This window comes from Abramis brama, assembly GCF_963993115.1.
Source record: "Abramis brama genome assembly, chromosome: 23".
Lineage (NCBI taxonomy): Eukaryota > Metazoa > Chordata > Actinopteri > Cypriniformes > Leuciscidae > Abramis > Abramis brama.
The window spans coordinates 29,891,315-29,917,287 of record NC_139985.1 but is presented as its reverse complement, the minus strand read 5'-3'; the positions used below and the strand labels follow the sequence as shown (position 1 = coordinate 29,917,287).

At 41.8% G+C, this 25,973-nt stretch overlaps 1 protein-coding gene across 1 annotated transcript; it reads left to right on the top strand.

The window, feature by feature from the left end:
- Positions 1-542: 542 nt before the first annotated feature.
- On the top strand, positions 543-25,657 carry avil (advillin). Its single transcript, XM_084101610.1, has 20 exons — positions 543-620; positions 1,207-1,275; positions 3,854-3,928; positions 4,020-4,216; positions 4,392-4,500; positions 5,381-5,491; positions 5,578-5,783; positions 6,834-6,912; positions 8,078-8,176; positions 8,296-8,449; positions 15,383-15,483; positions 15,587-15,724; positions 16,201-16,359; positions 19,787-19,966; positions 20,731-20,879; positions 20,965-21,109; positions 21,537-21,725; positions 21,829-21,897; positions 21,983-22,090; positions 24,751-25,657. The coding sequence occupies exons 2-20, from the start codon at positions 1,216-1,218 to the stop codon at positions 24,862-24,864; spliced, it is 2,442 nt and encodes an 813-aa protein (XP_083957736.1). The 5' UTR covers positions 543-620; positions 1,207-1,215; the 3' UTR covers positions 24,865-25,657.
- Positions 25,658-25,973: the final 316 nt, after the last annotated feature.

The following is a 25,973-nucleotide window of genomic DNA, read 5'->3' as shown; positions in this document are numbered from 1 at the left end:
CTGGTGTATACTAAACAGGACAAAGGATCTAGTTTTTATTTAATTTTAATAGTTTAATTCAGTTAAATGCATTCAGTAATCCCACATATTTTGCTATATTGTAACCACTTATTTCTGAAATTGGTGTAATAGTTGAGAAAGGTTTTATCCCACCATGACTATTGACACCAAATCATTTCTGCAATCCTAGAGAAAGAACCAATGGAACAATATGAAATGACATTCTGCATTTTAATCATCTGAGATATGTTAGTCTGTGGTTGCATTGATTTGAGGCAGTAAACAGACTCTGACCCACTGAAGATCAGCACCTGCTCCATCACTCTTTTCTTGTCCTTTGAATATCTCTGTTTGTTTACATTGCGCATTTGCATAGACTGGGCTGAAGCTTTATCCTGATTGGCTGCTGAGCGGAGCTTTGAGTGACAGCAGGCAAATACAATCAAATGAAGCATCTGTTCAATCGCAGCAAAGATATGGACAAAAAAGGGCATATTTTAGTTTCTTCTCTGCTATAGGATCAGAGAACCCCGGATCTGTTCACTGCCTCTGGACTAAACACATCAGTTTCAATCTATCTGAGGAGAGTCTTCTTTAAACATCACTGTTCGGGCTTCAAGGTAACTATTCAAACTTAAAATTAATGTTGCTTTAACAATATTAAACTGTTATTAAAACTATTTTACATTGAGCTAAACATGATAAAACATTCAATAGTGGCCAAAAGTGACACTTTATTCAAATATTATTATAAATGTGTTAAAGATTTTGTCAACATATTGCATAGTTGTGCTTTGACTCAATTGTTTTATTTGTGATAATAACTTAATGAAACATTGTGCAACATCATTTTTGGCCACATGCAAAAACAAGAGTGAACCAACCAAATATTAATGTATTTAATGTTTGTATGTAATGTAATAACATGTAGTTGTAGTTTTTCCCTTTTTTTACCAAATAGTTTAGTCAGATAAACCTTAAAGTGTTTTGTTCTTCCCTCATACTTAATTTTTGAAATAATCAAAAATATTTCCTCATATTTTGATGGTTCGTTAAACTTGTAGAGTCATTAAAAACAAATCTCCCCTCCGGACATCACTTTTGGACACTATTGTGAGTGTGAAAAATACTGGCAATAACTTCTTCAACATGAAGGAAGATCTAATTATAGTGAATTAAAGGTTTATTTTCTATGTGGTGTTTTAGTGTTGAAAGATGCAGCAAACGTTCAGAGCCGTCACACACTCTCCAGGAACACTCATCTGGAGGATCGAGGTGGGTTTCATTGGTGAAAGAATCATTTAATACATAATCTATTGAAGAAATGTATGCATGAAGAATGTTTTCGCTGCTGTTAACTTGTTCGCTGATTTGAACATCTTTTGATCAAGTATAAAGACATTTTTAAATTCCCACTCAATACAGCCTGCAATGTGCTGTTTGCATATATAATGTGCGAGAATATAAGCCAACTATTGTTTTAATGATGGGATGTACAGTATGTGAAACTTGTTTGGGAAATGTCCCGCTCCTTACCATAAGCGCCAGTTTAACACACTACTAGCTAACTCAACCAGGCCCCGCCCCTTTATTCTGCGTATGAATTATTTAAATGAGGAATATTGTGGCGTGTTCATTTCAGAAGAAACTCAAGACTACAATGGAGGTGTTTCAGGAGTTCAGAAACACTGACACTGATATAGAGAAGAACTGGAGCTTTTACATGATCAAACAGCAACATTACACACTAAACACAGATGAGGAAAAGCAGAATATTTCCTCTTTAAGGGTCAATTCTTCTCTGAAGCTCCTTTAATTTTCCTCATAAGGATGGATTTGCCATTTGGAGTGTAAATCCTTTATCAGGCCTCTTACCTTACTCTGGATTTCTTCTCTGATGTTCTTATGAAATGCAGTATATAAAGCTTAATTTTTACAATATTGAATGCAATTGAATACCAATTTAGGGTGTAACTTTTGTATTGTATTAATCACCTGGGGCCAGATTCACAAAAATCTTCCTTCTTAAAGGTACACTGTGTAGTTTAAGTATTTTATTAGCTAAAATCAATGTCTTTATTCATAAATATGTCCTCATTGGTGTAAAAGTACCTCTGCTAATGATCTGACTTATACTCGTAAGCGAAGAATTTCTTATCTTTATTTACATTGGACGGGTAAGTCCAAGGAGGCTTCCATGTCGTTCCACCATCTTGAAAAACTATAATAGCAGAGAGGGACAAAAAGCACTAGCTTACCTCAACGCGTTTCCACAACGCGTGTTCGTTCAGAGCCAGCGTCACGTGACTGAAACCCGCTGGAACGGACAGGAGATCAGAGGCGCTGGTCATGGCCCGGCACATCTGAAAGGCTGCACTGCACGGTACTTCATAATGCAGGATCATACTTATGCCGAGCCACAGGACAAGGAATCCTCGTCGCCAAAAAAGCAAAAAATTTAATTTAAAATGAAACGTGACCGGCGAATTCAAAAAACGAGGGTAAATATCGGGATAGCCTTTCCCAGGTCGAAAGAGCTAATGAGGGAGAAAGACTTTGAAAGGGACGCTGAAGTTTCCTGCTTTCTCGACAGGTAAGTCAATGTTACGGTCTAAATCACAAGCTGTTTTTCATTGCTTGGTTGTGTAATTCATTATAGGCAGCATAACAGTAGAACATGTATAGTTAAACTCGACAAAGTGCTATTGGAAGACATGTTGTCATAGCTTCTTGGCACATTACGGCTACCGTAGTTTCAACACGCCAGGCACTAGAGAGCACTATTCGTTTGACTGCAAAATACAGTTTCACCACAGATGGGAGAAATTCCTACACAGTGTTCCTTTAAGAAAGAAGTTAAGAAAATTCTTAAGATAAATTCTAAGTTTGTAAGAATATTCCTAAGTGCAATTCTTAAAAAATAAATTCGTGAGAAAAAAGATAAGAACATTCTTAAGAAGATTTTTTGGGAATACAAATGTTCTTATATTTTTTCTTGAGTTAGAAAATAAGAAGAAAATGGCAGTTAAAAAGAATTTTATTATTAAGAATGTTTCGTGAATCCAGCCCCAGATCACAGTGTTTAAAGGGGTGGTATAATGCCCTTTTCACAAGATGTAAAATAAGTCTCTGATGTCCCCAGAGTGTGTGTGTGAAGTTTTAGCTAAAAATACCCCACAGATAATTTTATAGCATGTTAAAGTTGTCACTTTTTGAGAGTGGGCAAAAACGCACTGTTTTTGTGTCTGTCCCTTTAAATGCAAATGAGCTGCAGCTCCCGGCACAGTGGGCGGAGCTTCAAGAGCTTGTGTCCTTTTACCTCACACACACATGCACTGAAAATTGAAAAAACTTTTCAAACTTTTCTAGCCTTTTATGTTCAAACCGAGTCAGACAATGATGGAGAGACTCGAGAAGAAGTGACAACATGTAGAAGCAACAGGACATTTCTGAATGGTTAGTTGATGAATTTATGTAGCTTATGTGGAGTTATCTTCTAGTCATTGATTAGCATATTCTGTCTTGGTAATCTATAAATCGCGTTCCCGGGGGCGGGGTTTATGCACATTTTAGGGTTGGTGATGTCACTAATGCTGGAGGAATGTCGTGTAGTTCCTACCAGCCGTTTGTTGTAGTCCTTAAAAGGCAATTTCTGTAGAAGCAAATATCTCCCTTTGCTTTGAACTTTGAGCGTCGTAACTTTGCAAATGTTGTTTATGATCAAACAGCAACATTACACACTAACTAAAGTTAGAAAAGTGAAATCATAATCAACCACCCCTTTAAATCAAAGATTTTGGACAGTTTTCTAGTGAATTTCACACTGCACAATTTCACTGATTTTTTTCTCCAGAAAATGGATCTTGTTTTGGTCCCAGAAAAATTCCACGGACATTTTTATGACGGTGACTGTTATTTACTGCTCTCAGTAAGTGTGTCCTTCAGATTATGTTAGATGTTGTTTCACCACTGATTCAGGAATGCAGTAGCAGCTTCATGTTTTTTGTCTCTGGTTTCAGACTCGTAAAACTGGCGGATATGCGTTCTACAACATCCACTACTGGATCGGCTCGATGTCTTCTGTGGATGAACAGGGATCCGCTGCGGTTTACGCGGTTCAGCTCGACGAGTTCCTCGGATCTTCTCCGGTCCAACACCGAGAGGTTCAGGGCCACGAGTCCAGCATCTTCTGCGGATACTTCAAACAGGGCATCATGTAGGAGTCACACACACACACACACATACACATGTATTTTAGGTATTATCACTGAACAGTGAACACTGATGAAGAACTGAACACAACGATCAGTGGTGTGTTCTGTTTGAGTGTGTGTGTGTGTTTTAGTGCATGAAGAGGACAGAAATCACAGATATATGTGTTTATGTCCCAGTTATAAGTCAGGAGGATTGTCTTCAGGAATGAGCCATGTGGAGACAAACACGTATAACATTCAGAGACTTCTGCATGTGAAGGGGAGAAGAAAAGTGACCGGCACTGAGGTGAGGATCTATCATTCTTTATAACCCTGATGTTCCTCACAACACTATCCGGGATTGAGAATATCTGTCAAAATGCTTGTGAATCTCCATCAGGGAACTTTCCTCTCGGCCTGTAATCAGTCGTAACATTTGAAATCAGTCCAGTGATGAACAAAACGTGCAGTAATGATTTAACCCTTGTGCAACCTTATGAACATTTTTGTCTTTTTTTAGTTTGTTTTTTGGATCATTTTTCCTGTGTTAATGCCAAATACATAAATTTTGGAACAGGTGTGTTTTTATTGGAGTTTTACTATTTCACCCCAATTTCCTTTAATTAATCTATTTTACACTAGGTACACAAAATATTTCCTCTCAGGACCTTGAGGACTAGAATGTCCACATTGAAACCCATTAAAACTGTGATTTTTAACCCCAGGGCCATTTAAATATAAAATAATCCAATCTTTATTCATTTTTTCCCAGATAGGGCCATTTTCTCAGGTTTGGTTTATAAAGCAAATACTCACTTTATTCCTGTTTTCTGCTTCTGTATATTTTCTAGCAGTGTCAGAGTTCAAAGTGTTTCAGAAAATATACATTTTATATATATTAATGTTCATAAATCATTTTCATAAACTTAAACCTATATAATTTTTTATTTATTTTTTTGGTTTTACTTTTTAAACTTGTTTTACTTCAACAATAATCTGCCAACGGTTTTTCTTTAAAATGAGACCAAACTTAAGTCTGTGCTCCCAAACTTCACATTTTTATGACAGTTTTTTGACACTGACATTTTTGTCCACTATGGACCTGTGTGTAACTTTTAATTGATGCGCAAAGGTTAAAATTATTCAGACTATAATTCTCAGGCTATAAATTATGAAATATTGTGCAGGTGGAAATGAGCTGGAAGAGCTTCGACACTGGGAGTGTCTTTTTGTTGGATCTGGGAAAGACCATTATCCAGTGGAACGGCCCGGAGAGCAACACACAAGAACGTCTGAAGGTTGGCAGCTTATATATATATATATATATGTATACTGCATATATAGAGAGAGATTATGTTTAATGCAGTTTATCATGGTCTCTCAGGGCATGATGCTGGCGAAGGATATCCGGGACCGTGAGCGAGGGGGTCGGGCAGAAATAGGGGTTATTGAAGGAGACGCCGAGGCCAAATCTTCTCTACTAATGGAGGTTATGGTGGGCATTATGGGTGAAAGGCCCTCAGAGCTGCCCAGCGGGACACCCGATGAAATATCTGACCAGGAGCAGATGAACAAGCTCACGCTATATCAGTAAGAGCCCTCAGATGCACTGTCCTTCATATCAGCTGCTTGGAAAACATTAAATGTGACCCTGGACCACAAAACCAGTCACATGGGTAAATTTTTTTAAATTGAGATTTAAATATCATCTGAAAGCTGAATGAATCAGCTTTCCATTGATGTATGGTTTGTTAGGATAGGATTTGGCCGAGATACAACTATTTGAAAATCTGGAATCTGAGGGAGCAAAAAAATCGAAACATTGAGAAAATCGCCTTTAAAGGTGCATTGTGTAATATTTAAGAGGATCTGTTGACAATATCATATACATAACTGTTTTCAGTGGTGTATAAAGACCTTACATAATGAACCGTAATGTTTTTATTACCTTAGAATGAGTCATATCTCTCTACACACACCGCGGGTCCGCTTACATCGACATGTTTCTACGGTGGCCCTGAACGGACAAACGCGTTTCGTCACTATGTTGTTCTTCGTGCAAAGAAGCTCGCTAAAGTCAGAGAATAAAACACTGACACAATGATGAACAAGTAACAATAATATTCACAATAACTTATCGTTTTACTGAATAATTAAGTAAACCTCATTTCTTAAATTATCTATGTATAGAAACCTCATTGTTTAACTGGCTACTCTCTGCTGTCTCAGACGATGACATCACTTCCTGTCGGCCACCGTAACTTCTGTTGGGTGCGATTCACAACCTCACCACTAGATGCCGCTAAACATTACACACTGCACCTTTAAAGTTGTCCATTTATGTACGCGATTGTGCTGCATTCACTCATGAAAATAAATGTTTGATATATTTACGGAAGGAAATTTACAAAATATCTTCATGGAACATGATCTTTACTTAATATCCTAATTATTTTTGGCATAAAAGAAAAATGTATCATTTTGACCCATACAATGTATTATTGGCTATTGCCACAAATACACCCGTGCAACTTGTGACTAGTTTTGTGATCCAGGGTCACAAATATCATTTATAAATTGATTGATTAATTGGCTCATATGTTTAGTACGAGTGAATCTAACACATCTCAAACTTTGAAGTGTGTCTGATGTGAACGGATCGATGAAGATCACTGAGATTGCAACCAGTCCACTCACACAAGACTTGCTGAATCACGATGTAAGTACACAGTTTCCACAAAGATATGACTGTTTTCAACACTGATAATAATCATAAATGTTTCTTGAGCATCAAATCATCATATTAGAGTGATTTCTGAAGGATCATGTGACACTGAAGACTGGAGTAATGATGCTGAAAATTCAGCTTTGATCACAGGAATAAATTACACTTTACTATATATTCACATAGAGAACAATTTTAAACTGGAATAATTTTTCACTGTTTAACTGTATTTTTGATCAAATAAATGCAGCCTTGGTGAACATTATAAAATCTTACCAAACTTTTGACTGACAGTACTTTAAAGGAGACCTTTTATGCAAAATTCACTTTGATAAAATGTGTTTGAACACAGATGTGTGTCCACAGTGTGTGTAAACAACCAGCCTAAATTGGTAAAAATCCACCCAATACTTTTTTTTATAATACCCATATATCATTATAAATCTCATCAGATTCAGATTTCCCCCTACTCCTGCGTAAGAGTAGTGAAACCCGCCCATGACTGGTGACGATCTGCACTAGATCTCGCCCTGAGTGAAGCAGCAGTCCCACATTATAACCATGAGCTCAACCATACCAGCTCTATCTCCATGCAGCAGATATACATGTTCTGGCTCTGTGGGCATCCTAATACAGTTCACACACAAGCACCTTTACAACAGTTTATAGATTAACATGACGATACAGGCTAGTCGATGAGATGAATCAATGTAACTCCACAACAACTAAGTTACATAAATGTATCCACTAACCATTCAGAAACGTCCATGTACAGTCTAACAGTTGCAAACTCTTCCTGATCTCTCCATCTGTGTCTGACTCCGGTTCAAACATGTAAGGCTGCACTCGCTACTGGGTATTATTGACATTTTGCCTGAGAGAAATTCGGCTGTTATGTTGTTCCAGTTTCTGAAGCTCGTGTAAAGGCTCCGCCCTCTTCTGAACGGTGGCGGAGCAGCAGCTCATTTGCATTTAAAAGGGGTACACACACAAAACGGAGTGTTTTCCTTCACACCCAAAAAGGGGCAACTTTGACAAGCTATAATAAAAAATCTGGGTGCTGAAACTTCACAAACACATTCTGAGGACATCAGAGATTTATAATACATCATCACCTTTAATCAACCTTCACTATCTATCTATCTATCTATCTATCTAGGACTGTTATATTTTGGATCAGGGGGGAATGTCAATATTTGTGTGGAAGGGAAAGACGGCCAACAAGGCGGAGAGACAAGCAGCAATGACTCGAGCTCTGGTGAGTGTGACTGATTCATTAAACTGAAGGGAAAGTGTTGTGTGTTAATGTGACTGATTCTGTAGGAGTTCATTGAACTAAAGGGAAAGTGTTGTGTGTTAATGTGACCGATTCTGCAGGAGTTCATTAAACTGAAGGGATATCCTCTCAGCACTAAAGTGGAGGCTCTCAGTGACGGAGGGGAATCGGCTCTGTTTAAACAGCTCTTCAAGAGCTGGAGTGTCCGAGAGCAGACGACGGGTCTGGGCCGAACACACACCGTGGGGAGAGTCGGTATGAGTCTCTCACACACACTTTCAGGGGAAGTGTTTTTTAATGTCTTTAAACCTCAGTTACACTGACCTTCTGTTTGTAATCTCCCTATTATAGTTTACATTCTATTTCACTGTTCCAGACCACCAGAAATGGTCAATACATGGTGGGAGGAGTCGCATCTCTCGCATCACATCGAGAATCTCGTATCAATTCAGTCACACGTGACCTCGACCGCTGACATGTCAGAAGCTATATCAGCTTCCCAATACGTCACGGTCGGTCTCTTTAGTCATTCTCGCGGACAGATCTCGCTTGAGTGAGCACAGCTTTTGGGTTGGCATTGCTCCCCACTGTAGCTGTGTCTTGAGGAAAAACAAAGATACGCAATTTTGGACTTTATTGGATTGTTTTCAGACCCATTGGTTATCCAGGGTCTTTACAAACGTGGTGTTCCAGCCACTGGAGTTAAGGTGAGTGTTGTGAGAACTTATTGGTTAACCAGGGTTCTTTTTTTCACCGTGTGTATACCTATTGCAATCAATTTGTGTTATGTCTGCGTTAACCAGGGCGTTAGTTATTGTGTGCGTTTACTGTGACAACCACTTAACACGCATATCACTGGAGTGTGTGGTGGGGGGAGCAAACGACAGACACAGTGGGAGTGGCGTCAGGCCTCGGAGAGGTATTTATTAACAGAAATAAACATAAAATGTCCAAAAATGGGGATTAAAAACGGTGTTAAAAGGTGTTAAAACAAAAGGGGATCTGGTGTCCTCGTTGTGCCAGGAAATAGTGAAGGATGGGTTGTGAAGAGATGGGACGGGTCCAGGTAAGGGGGCGGTGTCTGTCGAAAACGCTTCTCTCTTTGGTCTAAGCCGCGAGGGGCGGAGGCTTCAGCATCACGGCTTTTCCTCTTCATCCATGACAACTTGAGGAGAATAGCGGCCCGGCATCCTAGTCCGTCAGCGGCATCACGCATGGTTCTCCGTTCGGACCATGGGTCTGGCGTCTCACAACTCTGCTGGCACGGGAATCCCTCTGCGCTCCCTTCCTGGACCCACAAGGACATCAGTGTGCATGCACAGGGAAGAGACCGGTCTCTCGAGGAGAGGCGTGCTCAGCATTTAACAGTGGCAGTGATGAGGCTTCATTATCTTCAGGTGTGCCTCATCACACGCCGCCAATTCTCCTCTTCAGCGCCTCTCCAATCACACCCACTCCAGTTGGGAACCTGGCGAAGGGCGGCGAGTTAAGGGACGGGGTGGCAGTCGATCCGCCACAAGTGCTATATTTATCGCTGATATTAATCCATTGGTTGACCAGGGTTGTTTTCTAGGCGTTATGGCTGCCATGTTCAATGTCCTGCCTGTCTAGGCATCGAACATCTCATGGAGGCTTTAACTGACCCTTGCCCGGAATGTAATTTGATGCCTTTGGAGGTTAGGCTACAAAGGTTGCCAAAATTTGAACCTGTAAGTTCAAGATTTTTTTGGCACCAGTCAAAATCAAGGTTCGGACTCGTAGCAAGCACTCAGCTAGTAAAACTAAAGGGCCTCCAAGGAAGAAGCAGACCCAGGATGCAACACTATCCCACCAGGTAGCTGAGCTATCTAATGCTGTGCAGGGCATTCAGGCTTTGTTGGTGAAGTCGTTTCCTTCTGCTACTCAGAGCACAAGTACGTAAGTGAGAACATCTGTGCTTAACCCCTTGCTTAACCAGGTTCGAACCAGCAGGTGAATGTTATAGGGATGAACTGGACACATTATCTCTGGCAGCCTCAGATTCATTAGTCGCTAATGAGCAGGACCGTTATACACCCTTGGAGGAGACTTCTACTGTGCATGCCCAGTCTCAGCACTCTCATAGTGATGAGGGTTCAAGCATTCAAGGTGCTGGTTCTTCAGTGGCATTTTCATTGCGAGACACAATCAAAATGGCCCTTGCTAAGTTGAATTTGGATCTACCTTCTCCATCACTGGGGCCTTCAAACCTCTTGCGTCGTCTGGTTGTCCGACCAGAGTATTTCCTGATACCTAGCTGTCCTGACTTTACTGATATTGTTTTCTCGGTATTTCGCTCTACCCCTTCTTCCAGACCGGATCAAGTAGCACGCACTTTAGCCGCAATGGCTGAAGCCCAGAAGATGGGGCTCGGTAACATGCCTCCTGTAGAGCCATGTATCTCTTCTTTGGTGGTATCTCCAGATGAGGCCCTTAAGCAGCAGTTACGCTGCCCCAACCCGGAATGCCGGCATACTGATGATTTATTGGTTTGTGTGTATAACACTGTGTCAGGATTGACTCGAGTTGGAGATTCAATGACTCGTCTTCTGCCTGCATTTCATTCGACCCTGTCTACAGCAGCACCATATAATACTGCACTGGAACTTCTTGATGCTTCTCTGCAGGCATTGGGATCAATTGCCTTCTCTAGTGGAAAGGCTCTTGGGCGAAGAGAAGTACCCCATTCTCAGTTCAGGCCTCCAGCTTGTCCTAATCCTACTCACCGGCTCCCCCCCAAGGATAATGGAAATGTTCCCTGTCGTCGCTAGGGGCTCAGGGTCTGTGACGGGACTGTTTTCAACCTCTCAGTTACATCATTGGAGAGGCACTGCAAACAACAAGTGGCTTCTCGACACACTCAAGACAGGATATTGTCTTCATTTTTGTCACAGACCCTCAGTAAGTACCCAGGTTCATCCAACAGTGGTTCGGGATCCTCATCAGATCCTGGCTCTTTCAACAGAGATCCCCACATCCATCCCAGGGGATTTTATTCAACATATTTTCTCGTCCGGAAGAAAGATGGAAGCTTGAGGCCCATCCTGGACCTCAGCCGCTTAAACAAGAGTCTCAAGCATCTTCCTTTCCGATGTTACGGATTTTAGATGTCCGTCATGCAATCAAACCCGGAATGTGGTTCACTTTGGTGGACCTGAAGGACGCGTATTTTCATGTGCCCATCACACCGCACCACAGAAAGTTCCTTCAGTTCATTTTTCAGAGCAGGACCTCTTTCTCCCCGGGTCTTTACACACGTCATGCAGGTGGCACTGGAACCACTTCAATGAGAGGGCATGCTGATCCTTCCGTATCTGGGCAATTGGCTGTTGTCCGCCAGGTCATCTCAACAAGCTGTCAACAGGTGAATATTCAGAAAAGCTCCAAAAACTCCAAGTCAGTCAGTGTGCTTTCTGGGCATGAAATTGGATTCCAGGGAAATGAGAGCTATCCTCACGGAAGGCGTTGCAGACAACCTTGTTAAAGTTTCAGTAAGCTGCCCTTTATCAGCTTCCTAAGACTGGCAGTTCTTCTCACAGCGGCGTCATCAGTCATTCAGCTAGCCCTGTTGCATCTTCGTCCGTTCCAACGCTGGTTGATAGCCAAACGTTTGGCACCGGTTTACAATCGACACACGCTGGACCACGGATGCCTCCCTCAATGGGTGGGGAGGACTTTGGCAGCACCGAGGTATTCGGGGCAGTTGGGACCCACAGTTAAGGGCTGTTCATATCAATCTACTGGAACTGTGGGCAGTATTTTTCACCCTGAGACATTTCAAGCAGGAACTATCAGGGAGACACATTCTGGTAAGGACGGACACCACCACAGTGGTATTTTTAATCAATCACCAAGGGGGCACCAGGTCCCTACCCTGTCTCCAGTTGACAAGAACTTTATTTCAGTCAGAGCAACTAATAATAATAATAATAATTCATTACATTTATATAGCGCTTTTCTCTGCACTCAAAGCGCTTTACATGAAAGGGGAAATCTCCTCAACCACCACCAATGGTGCAGCACACGCTTGGATGATGCGACGACAGCCATATTGAGCCAGAACACACACACACACCAGCTTACTGGTGGAGAGGAGACAGAGTGATGAAGCCAATTAGTATATAAATATATATATATGGGGATGATTAGGAGGCCATGATGGACAGGGGTCACTGGGCAAATTTACACCCCTAGTCATTTCGAAAGACATCCTGGGATTTTTTTGTGACCACAGAGAGTTAGGACCTTGGTTTATTGTCTCATCCGAAGGACAGTGCTCTTTGACAGTATAGTGTCCCCATCACTACATCGGGGCATTAGGACCCACACAGACCACAGGGTGAGCGCCCCCTGCTGGCCTCACTAACAACTCTTCCAGCAGAAACTAGTTTTCCCAGGAGTCTCGCATCCAGGTACTGACCAGGCTCAACCCTGCCTAGTTTCAGTGGGCAACCAGTCTTGCGATACAGGGTGATATGGCTGCCAGCTCAACTCACATCCCTGGTCGCTGCAACAGTGTAGCAGACGTACTTTCCTGTTCAGAGCCGAGACCAGGGGAATGGTGTCTGCACAAGGAAGTTGTTCAGTCAATTTCGAGGAGCTACGGAATAGCGGCCGTGGACCTTTTCGTCAGCAGGACAACGACTCATTGTCCGCTATGGTTTTCAGCGCAGGAGGAGGAGGGTTCATTGAGCCCACGAATGGCCAGTGCTTCTCCTCTATGCCTTTCCCCCAATTCCACTCCTTTGGTCCGAGTGCAGGAGAAGCATCACAGGCTCATTCTAGTGTCTCCTTGTTGGCCAGCAATGCTTTGGTTCAGGCTCTTATCAACTCTAAAAACGGGGCCACCTCACCCCCTGCCACCGCGGAAGGATCTGGGCCCTGGGGTTGAGAGGGTGCTCTCTCAGTGTTCAGCGGCAGTAAGAAAGAAGGTTATGAGTGTTAGAGCACCTTCAACACGTCAAACTTACGCCAGTAAGTGGAAACTGTTTGTCTCTTGGTGCACAGATTGTGCCCTCAACCCAGTTGATTGTCCCATCAGTGTGGTGCTGGATGTTTGTAGTACTTTTGTTGGATACTGGACGTTCTCCATCCACACTTAAAGTGTTTGTGGCTGCCCTGTCTGCTTATCGGGATCCTTTGGAGCAGGTGTCAATTGGTGCCAATAGGCTAGTGGCTTTTCTCAAAGGAGCTGTATGGCTAAAGCCACCAGTACGGGTAGTGTGTACCCAGTAGGATTTACGGGTGTTGTTGGACAGTCTGTGTTTAGCACCTTACGACCCTATTGAACAGGCAGATATTAGAAGCCTTTCTATGAAGACAGCATTCAGTCAGCCATAAAATCAGCCAAAAGGGTCGGTGAGTGTCCACAGTGTCTCAGGTGGGGGGCCAGAGGGCAATCAAGTTACACTTTGGCCGAACCCAGCATTTCAGAAATTCACAAACCAACGCATTCAGCTGGCGGCGTTTATACAAGAGGACAAGGCGGCCCTATGTCCAGTCCGTATGTTGAGGCAGTGTGTATCAAAGACTGCCCCATGGCGTACCACCGACCAGCTTTTTGTCTGCTTTGGGCCCGGAAGGAAAGGTGCACCCTTGTCAAAGCAAAGTCACTATTGGTGAGGCATATCTTTCAACAGGCCACATATTGCCTACATCTGTTAAGTGTCATTTGACTCGGGCAGTGGCCACTTTTAGGGCCGCATTACGTGGTGTGCCTCTCTCAGAGATATGTGCAGCAGATACATGGGCATCACCTTGCACATTCACAAGGTTATATGGATTAATGTGGCTCCTACTACTTTTAGTTCTGCTATATTGCCAGAAAATGCTTGAGTTTCACATCCTCGTGACTTGGCTACATTTGTCTTCCACCATGTATTGATCATCTAGAAATAACACTGGTTAGAACACTGGTTACTGGTCGTAACCGTGGGTCTATGAATGGTGGAAGACCGGCAGAGTCTCTGGTCACTCGGATTGAGAATGACTAAAGAGACCGACCGTGACGTATTGGGAAGCTGATATAGTTTCTGACATATCAGCGGTCAAGGTCACGTATGACTGAATTGATACGAGATTCTCGATGTGATGCGAGAGACGCGACTCCTCCACCATGTATTGACCGTCTCTGGTGGTCTTAAATTACAAGTTTATAACTTTTTTCTTTTAGAATTGTAAGACAAAAAGTCGCATTTAAATTGAGTATTTTGTTATTACGTAGCGGGAACAAGCTTCCTTATGGCGCTTTTCCACTACACAGTACCAGCTCGCCTCGGCTCGACTCGACTCGACTCGGCTTTGTTTGGTTTTCCACTGTGTAAAAGTTGTACCTGTACCTGCTTCCAGGTAAGTTTTTTCGTACCACCTCCGGCGAGGTTCTGAGCGAGCTGAGGCGATACTAAAATGTGACGTGAAAACACGGCAGACTGCTGATTGGTCAGAGAGAATCGTCACTATTCACTGCGTCATTATTGCACGCACCAGACGGAGTATCCTGAATAAAAAACAGCAAAAACAAAAACATCCAAAAACAGCATACACTCGATTTCCTCCATTGTGTGTCTCGCGCATAGACAGTAAAATAAAGGTCTCGCGTAGAAGTTTAATAAGTCACGGCAGTTTCCTGCGGCGTCGCTATGACGACCAGGTACTATTGTGGAGGTACTATCTGCAATGGAAAACGGAGCGAAAAGCGAGCCGAGACGAGACGAGGCGAGTCGAGTTGAGCTGGTACTGGTAATGGAAAAGCGCCATTAGTTTACTAGACAGCTGGATTAGGAAGCCAGATATGGAAATGTTGAGCAATAGTTTATTAAATTAACACACAAACACAGAAAATACATGTAGGAATGATGTGAACAAAACAAGAATTATGAATCCAAACAGGGAAGGATGGAGTCAAAGATTCAAAGGGGGAACGGAAACACAAACGGCTTCACAAACTTACATGTCGTCATTTATTCCACCTCAAAAACACAGTTTTATAAGGAACACATTATGGAAAATTGAGGCTGTTTTGACAGTTTTTGGACACAAAATGTATTTTGTAGAGAAGTGTGAAAATGTGGCATGTGGAGATCATTGTTTGTGTCTAGTTCTGCTCTACATGCAGCTGTGATGTTAATTTCACGAGGTCGTTAATTTTTGCTGTTTCTTCTCATTAATCAGCTGATGTCCCTCAAGAGAAGTTTGATGCCAGTCGGATGCATGTGATGCCCAATGTTGCAGCGCAAGAGCGTATGGTGGATGATGGCAGCGGACAGAAGCAGGTAATGAGGATTACTAAGATCTGATCAGCTAACAGGAGGATTTTGCAATCAGAACACAAGATAATGGGAGATAGAAATAGACATGAGTCTTCTCCATCCTCAGGTGTGGCGCATTGAAAATCTGGAGATGGTGGAGGTGAATCCTGAAATGCACGGATACTTCTATGGAGGAGATTGCTATCTAATTCTGTACAGCTATGATGTTAATGGCAGGAAAAGCTACATTCTTTACATGTGGAAGGTAAAGTAACATTTCCCTTATGCATATAGAACAGAGGAAAGAGTTTTATATTATTAACCCTTTTACACCCTGAAGGCATTTTAATGATTTCACATCTAAGAGGCATACTTAAAAGTATGATTTATAACTCTACAAAAAAACTACTTTCTACGAAAAAAGAAAAGTTATCATCAAGAACATAGTCTCATTTGATAGAAAACCTTAAAAATAAAAATAAAAATAAATAAAAGAGGAGAGACTTTGATCATTTTTGGAGGTTCTTATATTACCTCACTGCTTATTATACATTTTACATGGCTGACATGATGACTATTAGAAAGCATATTTGAAATGTCATAAAATCATCTTTGGGCTTATTTACAATCATGTCAGCTGCATCTGAACCAAATGTTGTGTTGATATCTCAAAGCAATCAAAAGTTCTGGGGTTTGGTTGCACATGAATGATGAAAGTAACCCTATGGTTCTCTCCTGAAGGGCCGTCATGCATCTCAGGATGAAGTGACGGCCTGTGCGTATCAGTCCGTGACCCTGGACCAACAGTACGGTGGCCAGCCGGTTCAAGTCAGAGTCTGCATGGGGAAGGAACCGCGACACTTCATGGCCATTTTCAAGGGAAAAATGGTGATCTTTGAGGTAGTGAAGCACTTGCTCAGTCTGTTGTAACTCAAGCATTAATTGCACTAAATGCTATAATAGGTCTGTGCTCACTATTGCTGGTTTCAAATTTTTCACCTTTCAATATTAAATCAAAAAACGTCTGAACGAATGATTCACGGATTCTCTTAAACCACCACCACCTCGTTTGCGCAGAAAACTACTGCAGTGCCGCTCTGAAAAAAAAAACAGCTGTTTGAAAATACATGTCTATAAAATTCAAATGTTCAATATTTGTTTAAAGAAATCAAATTCAGAACTATTTAAAATTCCACATAATATTAAATTTTGTTAGATTACACTTGTCAATAATTCAAATTCAAATAATTTTGTCATATTATAAGCTCCATATTAATACTACAAAGTCACATTCCGTATTCATATTATAAGCAAAATTCCCCGGTTGACTTTTAATGATTAATTTGCTGCAGAAAGCGGTTCAACTTTTAATTCCATTGCAACGACACAACCCAACCAACATGATTTTTTTGTTTGCTTGTTATCCTATTTTATTTTTAAATTTAAATATCCAAAAGACATTTAAATAAATGTTGACACATTTTACAGCATTTTACGATTCATGTGATCTGAAAAGGCTTGGCTTTGGAACATTCCAACAAAGTCTTCTAAGGGTACGTTTACACGACAACGATATGATTAAAACGACTAAAAATGCTGTATTCTTCTGCCAGGCCATTAGATGGCGATGAAACACGATAGACTGAACAATACGTAATATGCATGACGTCATCATCTTCACAGATGCGCGTCTCTGTTGTTTACACGGAGACATTTTGAAACCCATTTGCAAAAGTTAGCGTTTTCAGGCACCCAAAACGCCATTGTCATGTAAATGAATGGCCAAAACGCATTAAATTGTTTTACGTTTTTAGTTGAAAACAGTGTCGTGAAAACGCCCCCTAAATCTAACATTCAAACAATAATCCACAAAGGTAAGAAAGAACCACATGGTTAAATAACAGAGAACTAATCAGATAACAAGAGACACCTGAACCTAATTAGCAAGAACAAAAGAACTACAAAGACCATGAACATAACTACAAAAGGGACATGACCTCAAATGACAATTTTCAAAATAAATGACATGACAAAGCATGGGGTTATTAAACAGCAATAAAACACACAAGACTTGAGTAGCAAACTTGATCCATCTTGTTTGCTCTTTCACTTCCGTTCTTACACGGAATTACGTGAGAACACAACACTTTTCAAAATAGTAGTCAACAATACATTTACATTTACATTTAGTCATTTAGCAGACGCTTTTATCCAAAGCGACTTACAAACTAGGACTAGATTAAGTGAGTCATCATGAAGAGGCAAAAACAAAAACAACGCAAGAAGTGCTCAAGATACGAAGTTCAGGCATTATTCAGAGTAGCATAAGCCCGATAAGTGAGGTTTTAGAGGGAAAGGGGAGGTTGTTTTCTTTCTTTTTTTTTTCTTTTTTTTTTTTAATGCGGTTAAGTGCTCACGGAAGAGATGGGTTTTCAGCTGTCTTTTGAAGGTTGTCAGAGATTCTGCATTCCGGATGAGGGTGGGGAGAGCGTTCCACCAGCATGGAACTGTGAATGAGAATACAGTTCACTTATGAGCACAACAGACACAAAATAAATCCTTTCCATTTACAAATTTAAGTAGATTTAACATAATGAAATTAACCTTTTTGAGTATAGATCTGAACTTAATTGGTCGTAATTGATGAATTTGGTCTTGGTGGACTATATCTGCTACGCTGCTGCTGCAGAGCAAGTATGGACTTCTAATACAGACAGACACACCTTTGTGAACATGTAAGACATGTTGCTGCTGCATAACTTGACATACTAAATATTAATACATCAATCCTCAGCAGATCTGGGCAGGTGGAGCTGGGGAGGTGGAGGGGTTTAGAGGACAGATCTGGGCAGGTGGAGCTGTGGAGGTGGAGTGTTCAGAGGACAGATCTGGGCAGGTGGGGCTGGGGAGGTGGAGTGTTCAGAGGACAGATCTGGGCAGGTGGAGCTGGGGAGGTGGAGTGTTCAGAGGACAGATCTGGGCAGGTGGAGCTGGGGAGGTGGAGGGTTCAGAGGACAGAACTGGGCAGGTGGAGCTGGGGAGGTGGAGGGGTTTAGAGGACAGATCTGGGCAGGGGCAGGTGGAGCTGGGGAGGTGGAGGGTTCAGAGGACAGAACTGGGCAGGTGGAGCTGGGGAGGTGGAGGGTTCAGAGTATAGATCTAGGCAGGTGGAGTTGGGGAGGTGGAGGGTTCAGAGGAGCTGGGGAGGTGGAGGGGTTTAGAGGACAGATCTGGGCAGGTGGAGCTGGGGAGGTGGAGGGGTTTAGAGGACAGATCTGGGCAGGTGGAGCTGTGGAGTGTTCAGAGGACAGATCTGGGCAGGTGGAGCTGGGGAGGTGGAGTGTTCAGAGGACAGATCTGGGCAGGTGGGGCTGGGGAGGTGGAGGGTTCAGAGGACAGAACTGGGCAGGTGGAGCTGGGGAGGTGGAGGGTTCAGAGTATAGATCTAGGCAGGTGGAGTTGGGGAGGTGGAGGGTTCAGAGGAGGTGGAGGGGTTTAGAGGACAGATCTGGGCAGGTGGAGCTGGGGAGGTGGAGGGGTTTAGAGGACAGATCTGAGCAAGGTGGAGCTGGGGAGGTGGAGTGTTAAGAGGACAGAACTGGGCAGGTGGAGCTGGGGAGGCGGAGGGTTCAGAGTATAGATTTAGGCAGGTGGAGGGGTTTAGAGGACAGATCTGGGCAGGTGGAGCTGGGGAGGTGGAGGGGTTTAGAGGACAGATCTGGGCAGGTGGAGCTGGGGAGGTGGAGTGTTCAGAGGACAGATCTGGGCAGGTGGAGCTGGGGAGGTGGAGGGTTCAGAGGACAGATCTGGGCAGGTGGAGCTGGGGAGGTGGAGGGTTCAGAGGACATATCTGGGCAGGTGGAGCTGGGGAGGTGGAGTGTTCAGAGGACAGATCTGGGCAGGTGGAGCTGGGGAGGTGGAGTGTTCAGAGGACAGATCTGGGCAGGTGGAGCTGGGGAGGTGGAGTGTTCAGAGGACAGATGGAGCTGGGCAGGTGGAGCTGGGGAGGTGGAGGGGTTTAGAGGAACTCTGATAGTCCTGTAGGACCAGCTTACAGCAAACACTGGACCAGACTGTTTAAATGTTGAGCAAGCAATCTCATTGGCTGCAGGATCAGCAGAGGCCAATCAGCTTGTGCCATGCAGTGATAATGTGATTGCTTGCAGACTGCATGTAAAGGACCGGTCAGCCTGGAGTTTCATGACAGAACTTGGTATATTTTACAAAATAATTTGGTCAAAGGCATCCATTCGAACATGAATAAATTCCAGGTTTATGAAATTGCTGTTGTTTTCTAATAAATAAAGTTCCTTTGTTTCCATTGTAGGGAGGGACTTCCCGAAAGAGTGGCCAAGAGCCGGAGCCCCCTGTGCGCCTGTTTCAGATCTGTGGCTCTCACCCAACCAATTCAAAAGCAATAGAGGTTCCAGCTCTGGCAGGCTCTCTCAACTCCAATGATGTCTTCCTTTTGAAAAGCCAGAATGGCGTCTACCTGTGGTATGGCAAAGTACGCAGTCTTCCTACAGAAGTTGAATAACCGATAGTATTTTAATGGGAAAACACTCAGCAGATGTCGCAAAGTCCAGCACTACTCTTCACATAATGGGCTTTTGCACTGGAGGAACCGCTTCATAGTTACTAGAGCTATTGGCGGAAGTTCCCGGATTTTGGCGTGTTCGCACCGCAGGAACTAGGAACCATTTTAGTTCTAGGAACTCCTTTTGGAGGAACTAATTTACTCCTACTTCAGAGTCGATCTAAACCAGCGCTATAGGAACTACAGTGACGTTAGTGTTCTCTGATTGGCTGAACACACGCGAAACACCAGCACCCGCCATTATTAAAAAAGCTTTGTAAACACACAGATTATAGCTTATATATTTACTCCAGAAATTAACTCTACGAACAGCTCAGCAACACTGAACTTCAACCACATGGCAAACGCTAATAACTTTTCATATACTGTCTACTTTCTATGTATAACAGTTCTATCTGATGATGTATTAGACAGGACTGTTAGACAGATCGTAAACTAATGAACAGGAGAATGTGAGCACTGTTTGTTTGCTCAGGTTCAGTCGTTCTCAGCGCCGTCAAAATAAAAGTCACAACAACAAGCATGTCTTGCGTCACTTCAGAGTTCCTACTGGCGGTGCGAATGCAACCAGGAAAAGGTTCCAAGGGGAACCATTAGTTCTCGGAGAACCATCCTGGGGGATAGTTCCTATAACTAACTAGTTCCAGTACTAACCTCTGTTGATAACCTCTCAGGGCTCCAGTGGTGATGAGAGAGCCATGGCTAAAGAGGTGAGCTCCTTCATTGGGCGAGGCTCGTCTGAGGAAATCATGGCTGAGGGACAGGAGCCAAATGAGTTTTGGGAAATCTTAGGTGGAAAAGGACCATACGCAAGCGAAAGAAGGTATACAGAACAAAGTGTTGTGTTAAGAGATTCAATGGGAAATAAGTTCTTTATTCTTGGCTGTTGATGTCACTTCTTCTCAAAGATTACAGATGGTTACTTCCGATCATCAACCACGCCTCTTCGAATGCTCCAATAAGACGGGCCAGTATATTGCGACTGAGGTGACCCAGTTCGCACAGGATGATCTGAGTGAGGATGACGTAATGCTTTTGGACACGTGGGATCAGGTAGAGCAACACAGTTTAAACTAAAACTATACATTTCATCTGCAATGAAAAATAAGGTTTGGTGGCTATAAGCCTTGATACACTCATCATGGTGAAGTTCTTTTTCGTTCTTCATTTAAGGGTAAAAAGAATTTGAAACACCTTTGCAGCAATATTCTGTTAGTGAACATCCCAATGCCACTCACATTTAGATGAATATGTGCCGCACTATCCACTCAATAACAAAATAAACAACACAGAAAAGAGAAAACAGCAGTTCAGAAAGCATCTGATCATAGCGATGTGTTTGCAGCAGCTCTGAAATTTAGACTCCAGTCACATTTATTTATATTTAAAAATTGCATTGCACCGGGTGTGTGATAGGGCCCTTGATCTTTAAACACTTTTAAAATCTTGCAGTCCTTACTTCAGCGTTTGGTTCTTCTAGGTATTTCTATGGATTGGAAATGAAGCAAATGATGTGGAGCGTCAGGAATCTGTGACAACATGCCAGGAATACTTGCGGACTCACCCTGGATCCCGAGACCCCGACACTCCCATAATGATGGTGAAGCAGGGCTTCGAGCCTCCTACCTTCACTGGCTGGTTTACTGCCTGGGACCCTACCAAATGGAGTGTAGGTTTGATTTCCATTGAATTAACATAGAGAAAATGTTCACAAGCATACTAAGGAATTCTCTGCAGATGAACAACCTCTAACTCTTTTATTCTCGCATTAGGGTGGCAAAACCTACGAGCAACTGAAGGAGGAGTTAGGAGAGATTACATTGCCAGCTAAAGTTGTTTCTGTATGATCTTATATACCCTAGAATATAACAAACTTTTCAGTCCATTTCTGCATGATTTGCATAAAATGTTAATTTCCCCTGACAGGAATCCTCTGGTGAAGAGACTAAAAGCATCACACATTATCCACCGGAAGTGCTGATGAACAAACTGGCTGGGGAACTGCCTGATGACGTGGACCCCGCACACAGAGAGGTGCGTGACGCTTCATCACAGCTTTAGTTTTCAGGAGCTCGAACAGACATGCGAGCAGCACTAGCTGGTGCTATTGAAGAAACCTGCTTTTGCTCTAAATCAGGAGTGATCCGCTGAAGTTCCAAGAGATCCGGTCTCTATATTCCCTTCCCAGCAGAGATCCAGACAATAGTTTTTTGGAAGAGTTATACATTTCCATCTTCAGTAGTACTTCTTCAAAACCCTAAACAGCCGTAATAACCATTAAAGATGAGGATATTGGGTCCCAAGAGCCAAAGCAGTGGCATCTGTGTTCTGGTTGGAGCCAAGCCGGTCCAGAACCGGATCACGGTCCACTATTTGAGGATTCCTGCTCTAAATCCTGCTCCCAAATCTAGTGCAAAAAATGAATTTCTTACTCAGTATTTTTGACTTGTTTTACAGTATGAATATCATAACATTCTTAAATTGAGAGACATTTACTTGAGAAGCAAAATGACTTCAGATATTAAGTCTTGTGTGATGAGGTTCGTAATGTGTAAGAAGGAGAAGAACTCTGTATTATTTTCCAGAATGAAAGACAGAGATTGTTTAGGCTTTACAGCAGCTCTAGAATAAAGTTATTGTCCAGATAAAGTTAGTTTTGATTGATTCACTTCCGTTGTAAAGATCATTAGTGATTAACTTAGGGGCCGCTAACACACACCGTTCTCACAGAAAACCCTTAACACAATCCGGCCTCTCATCCGCACAACAACAGTTTTGTAGTGTTCTGTAGGTTTGCAGTGTTTATAAAGAGCTCCAGCAGGAGGCGCTGTAGGAGCAGCAGAAACAGCGGTTTCCACGGTAACGGCTCATAAGCGCTGCTTTATCAGGAAATATAAAGAGAGATTCAACTGAAATAACATCTACACTTTTCTAAAGACTGTCAGTTCGCTTCAGAAACATTCATATACAAACACCTGCGCCGCGTTTTGACTGTGAAACGTGCAGTGCTCATGTTTATTCAACGATGTCAAAGCCAAACACAAATAGATTTTCCAAAAAGCAGTGTTGATATTGTGAACCAATGCATGGGAAACACTGTAATATAATTTGACAGCTATCAATTATAGTTTAACCTCTCCATCTTCACCGTCTCAGTAACACCGCGTTCCCAACGCTCTTAAAGTGACATACGCTGGTATTGCGGTTTATTAAATTCATATCATAACAAAAATAAACACCGGTATTCGGTATGAACTGCTGTACCGCTCAGCACTACATGCAGGCATTGCAGCGTGTCCTTGATCATGCTTCGATCAAACCCCCTTGTCCAGGGGATTGCCATCGCTTTAATCCGTTTACAACTGACAGGATTGATTCGATGCACACAAGAGATGATGTGCTCGATCGTGACCTATCCCTCAGCACACCTAAAGGTCCTCTGAGAGCGGCTATATATATAAATGAACTAAATTAATAACTTTTTTACAACAGAAATGAACCATCACTGAGCTTACTGAAGCTGGACTGTGACAATATTTTTTTCTAGAAACAAACCTTGCATTATTTTCCTGTTATCTCTGTAAAGCTGCTTTGAAACACTCTGTGTTGTAAAAAGTGCTGTATAAATAACGGTGGCTTGGCTTGGCTTGGCTTGGCTTGGCTTAGCCTCGGCCACGTCTGAACCACAGCATCCAGTCCCAGAGGAGCTCGAGACGCAAACAGGATCTTTACAGACACAGACGCTAGCGTTGAATTGTTTGGACATGCTTTATAGTTCCCGGTTGGTGACGTTGCGTGCCTCTGCCGTCTCGTCACACTATCGGACTGATTACACACATGCTTCACGACCCAGTCGCAGAGCGTTCCCTTAAAAGCCAACCAGGACATTCATTTCCATTTTTGTTCCATTTTTTTTCTCATAAGATTTTCCTATGCGGTTGGTCAGATTTGCACAAAGTCTATCATGAGTCATTTAAGCAAATGCCTTGTTGTGTGTCGAATTTAGGCCATGTGCGAGTGTGTGTTGCTGGCTGGTGTTGGTGTGTATGGTCTCGATTGTGTCTCAACTGACAGTGTATCTGTGATCTGATGATGTGTGTGGAGCTCGACGTCTGAAACTGGTCCAGAGCCGCCACACACACACACTCACACACACACACACACACACACACACACTCTCACACACACACACACTCACAAACACACACACACACACACACACACACACACACACACACACTCTCACACACACACACACACACACACACACTCACAAACACACACATTCACACACTCTCACACACACACACACACACACACACACACACACACACACACACACACACACACACACACACACACACACTCTCTCACACACACACACACACACACACACTCATGACCCGGGCTGCAACTCATCAGCCTTACTGTCGTTCAATGCAAATCGCTGTTAATACTTCACATGCCTGTCAAAGTGAAGCAGGGAAACAGAGATACATTTGACTAAAATATTTGAATACATTTTAATAAAAGTGTGTTGCTACTTTCTTTAGAGCTGTGTGTGTGTGTGTGTGTGTGTGTGTGTAACATTCATATTTGTATATATATTTCATCAGTATACTGATAAAAGTGTTAATATTATTTTAGTGATCAAATCATTTCACATTTTCTGTCTCTTTTCTATTATATTCCAGAAATATCTGTCGGATGAGGATTTCCAGGCCATATTTGGAATGTCAAGAGAAGAGTTCGACAGTTTTCCTCAGTGGAAACAGAAGAGCTTGAAGAAGGGAAAGGGATTGTTTTGAAAGCAATTTAAAGAGAAAACTTAATTTAAATCTTCTTATTGATTTTAATAAATGAGTAATAGTTTTAATGTTCCAGAGACAATAAACATATTTCTGTTCAATCATGGGACTAATGCTGTTTTTGGTGAAAAGTAAAAGAAAAATATATGCATTAAATATGTATACTTACAATTTTTCTTGCTTCAAGTGACATTAATATTTTAATATATATCCAACAGCTTTAAAAATATTGAATGATATTTTTTTAAATAGTGCAATTCTACAATTGTGGTTGATCAGCCTGTATGACTAATGCTTTCCTTTCTCATGTTTTTATTCTGAAACTGAATGTTGTCTTCATTCGTAAACAGAAAATAATCTCTTGTTTAAAGAAAACAATATTTTCAAAACAATGACAATCAGGTGAATGGGCCTTTAATCTGATTTTCATTATAGTTTTAATTATTTTTCTTCAAAAGATGAAAGAGTTGTTTTGAATTATTTCTGATAGAATTACAATGTTATTATGAGATGGTGAAACTATGCAAAAAATAAAATTGAGTTATAATCTTTCATTTACAATGCTTGTGAAGCCCCTTAATTAAAATCTCTGTGTTTTATTTATTATTATTATTTTCTTTTTTAATCTGTTGTACAACTTGAGCCTGATGTTTCAGTTAAACACATTGACATGCGTGGCAACAAGGTTAGGTTATATTAATAAAGTTACTTAAGATTATGAATGAAGAATTAATTATATGTTTACAAAACAAACAAATTATTAAATAAAACAAAAAACAATGTTTCAAGGTGTAAAGGTGTGATACAGTCTGTTTTTTTTGTTTTGAAAATGGTATAAAAGTTTTTTCAAAACTATGAAACCAACTTGTATGGAGGCTTGTTTCTGCCACAGAATAAAAATAATAAAAAAGGGTAATTGCGACTTTTTATCTCACAATTATGACTTTTTATAAATTTTTTTTATAAAATTCTCAATTTAGAATTTTTTCTCCCAATTGCAAGATATAAAGTCACAATTGGGAGAAAAATTGAGAGTTTATTTCTCGAAATTCTGACTTTATAACATGCAATTGTGAGATAAAAAACACAATTATCTTTTAAAATGTTTT

What these genes read in the sequence shown, in the direction of transcription:
- avil (XM_084101610.1), top strand. Translation starts at nt 1,216, where the DNA reads ATGCAGCAAACGTTCAGAGCCGTCACACACTCTCCAGGAACACTCATC. An exon ending in ACACACAAGAACGTCTGAAG is followed by an intron (nt 5,492 to 5,577) that starts GTTGGCAGCTTA and finishes ATGGTCTCTCAG; the next exon opens with GGCATGATGCTGGCGAAGGA. An exon ending in TCTACCTGTGGTATGGCAAA is followed by an intron (nt 19,967 to 20,730) that starts GTACGCAGTCTT and finishes ATAACCTCTCAG; the next exon opens with GGCTCCAGTGGTGATGAGAG.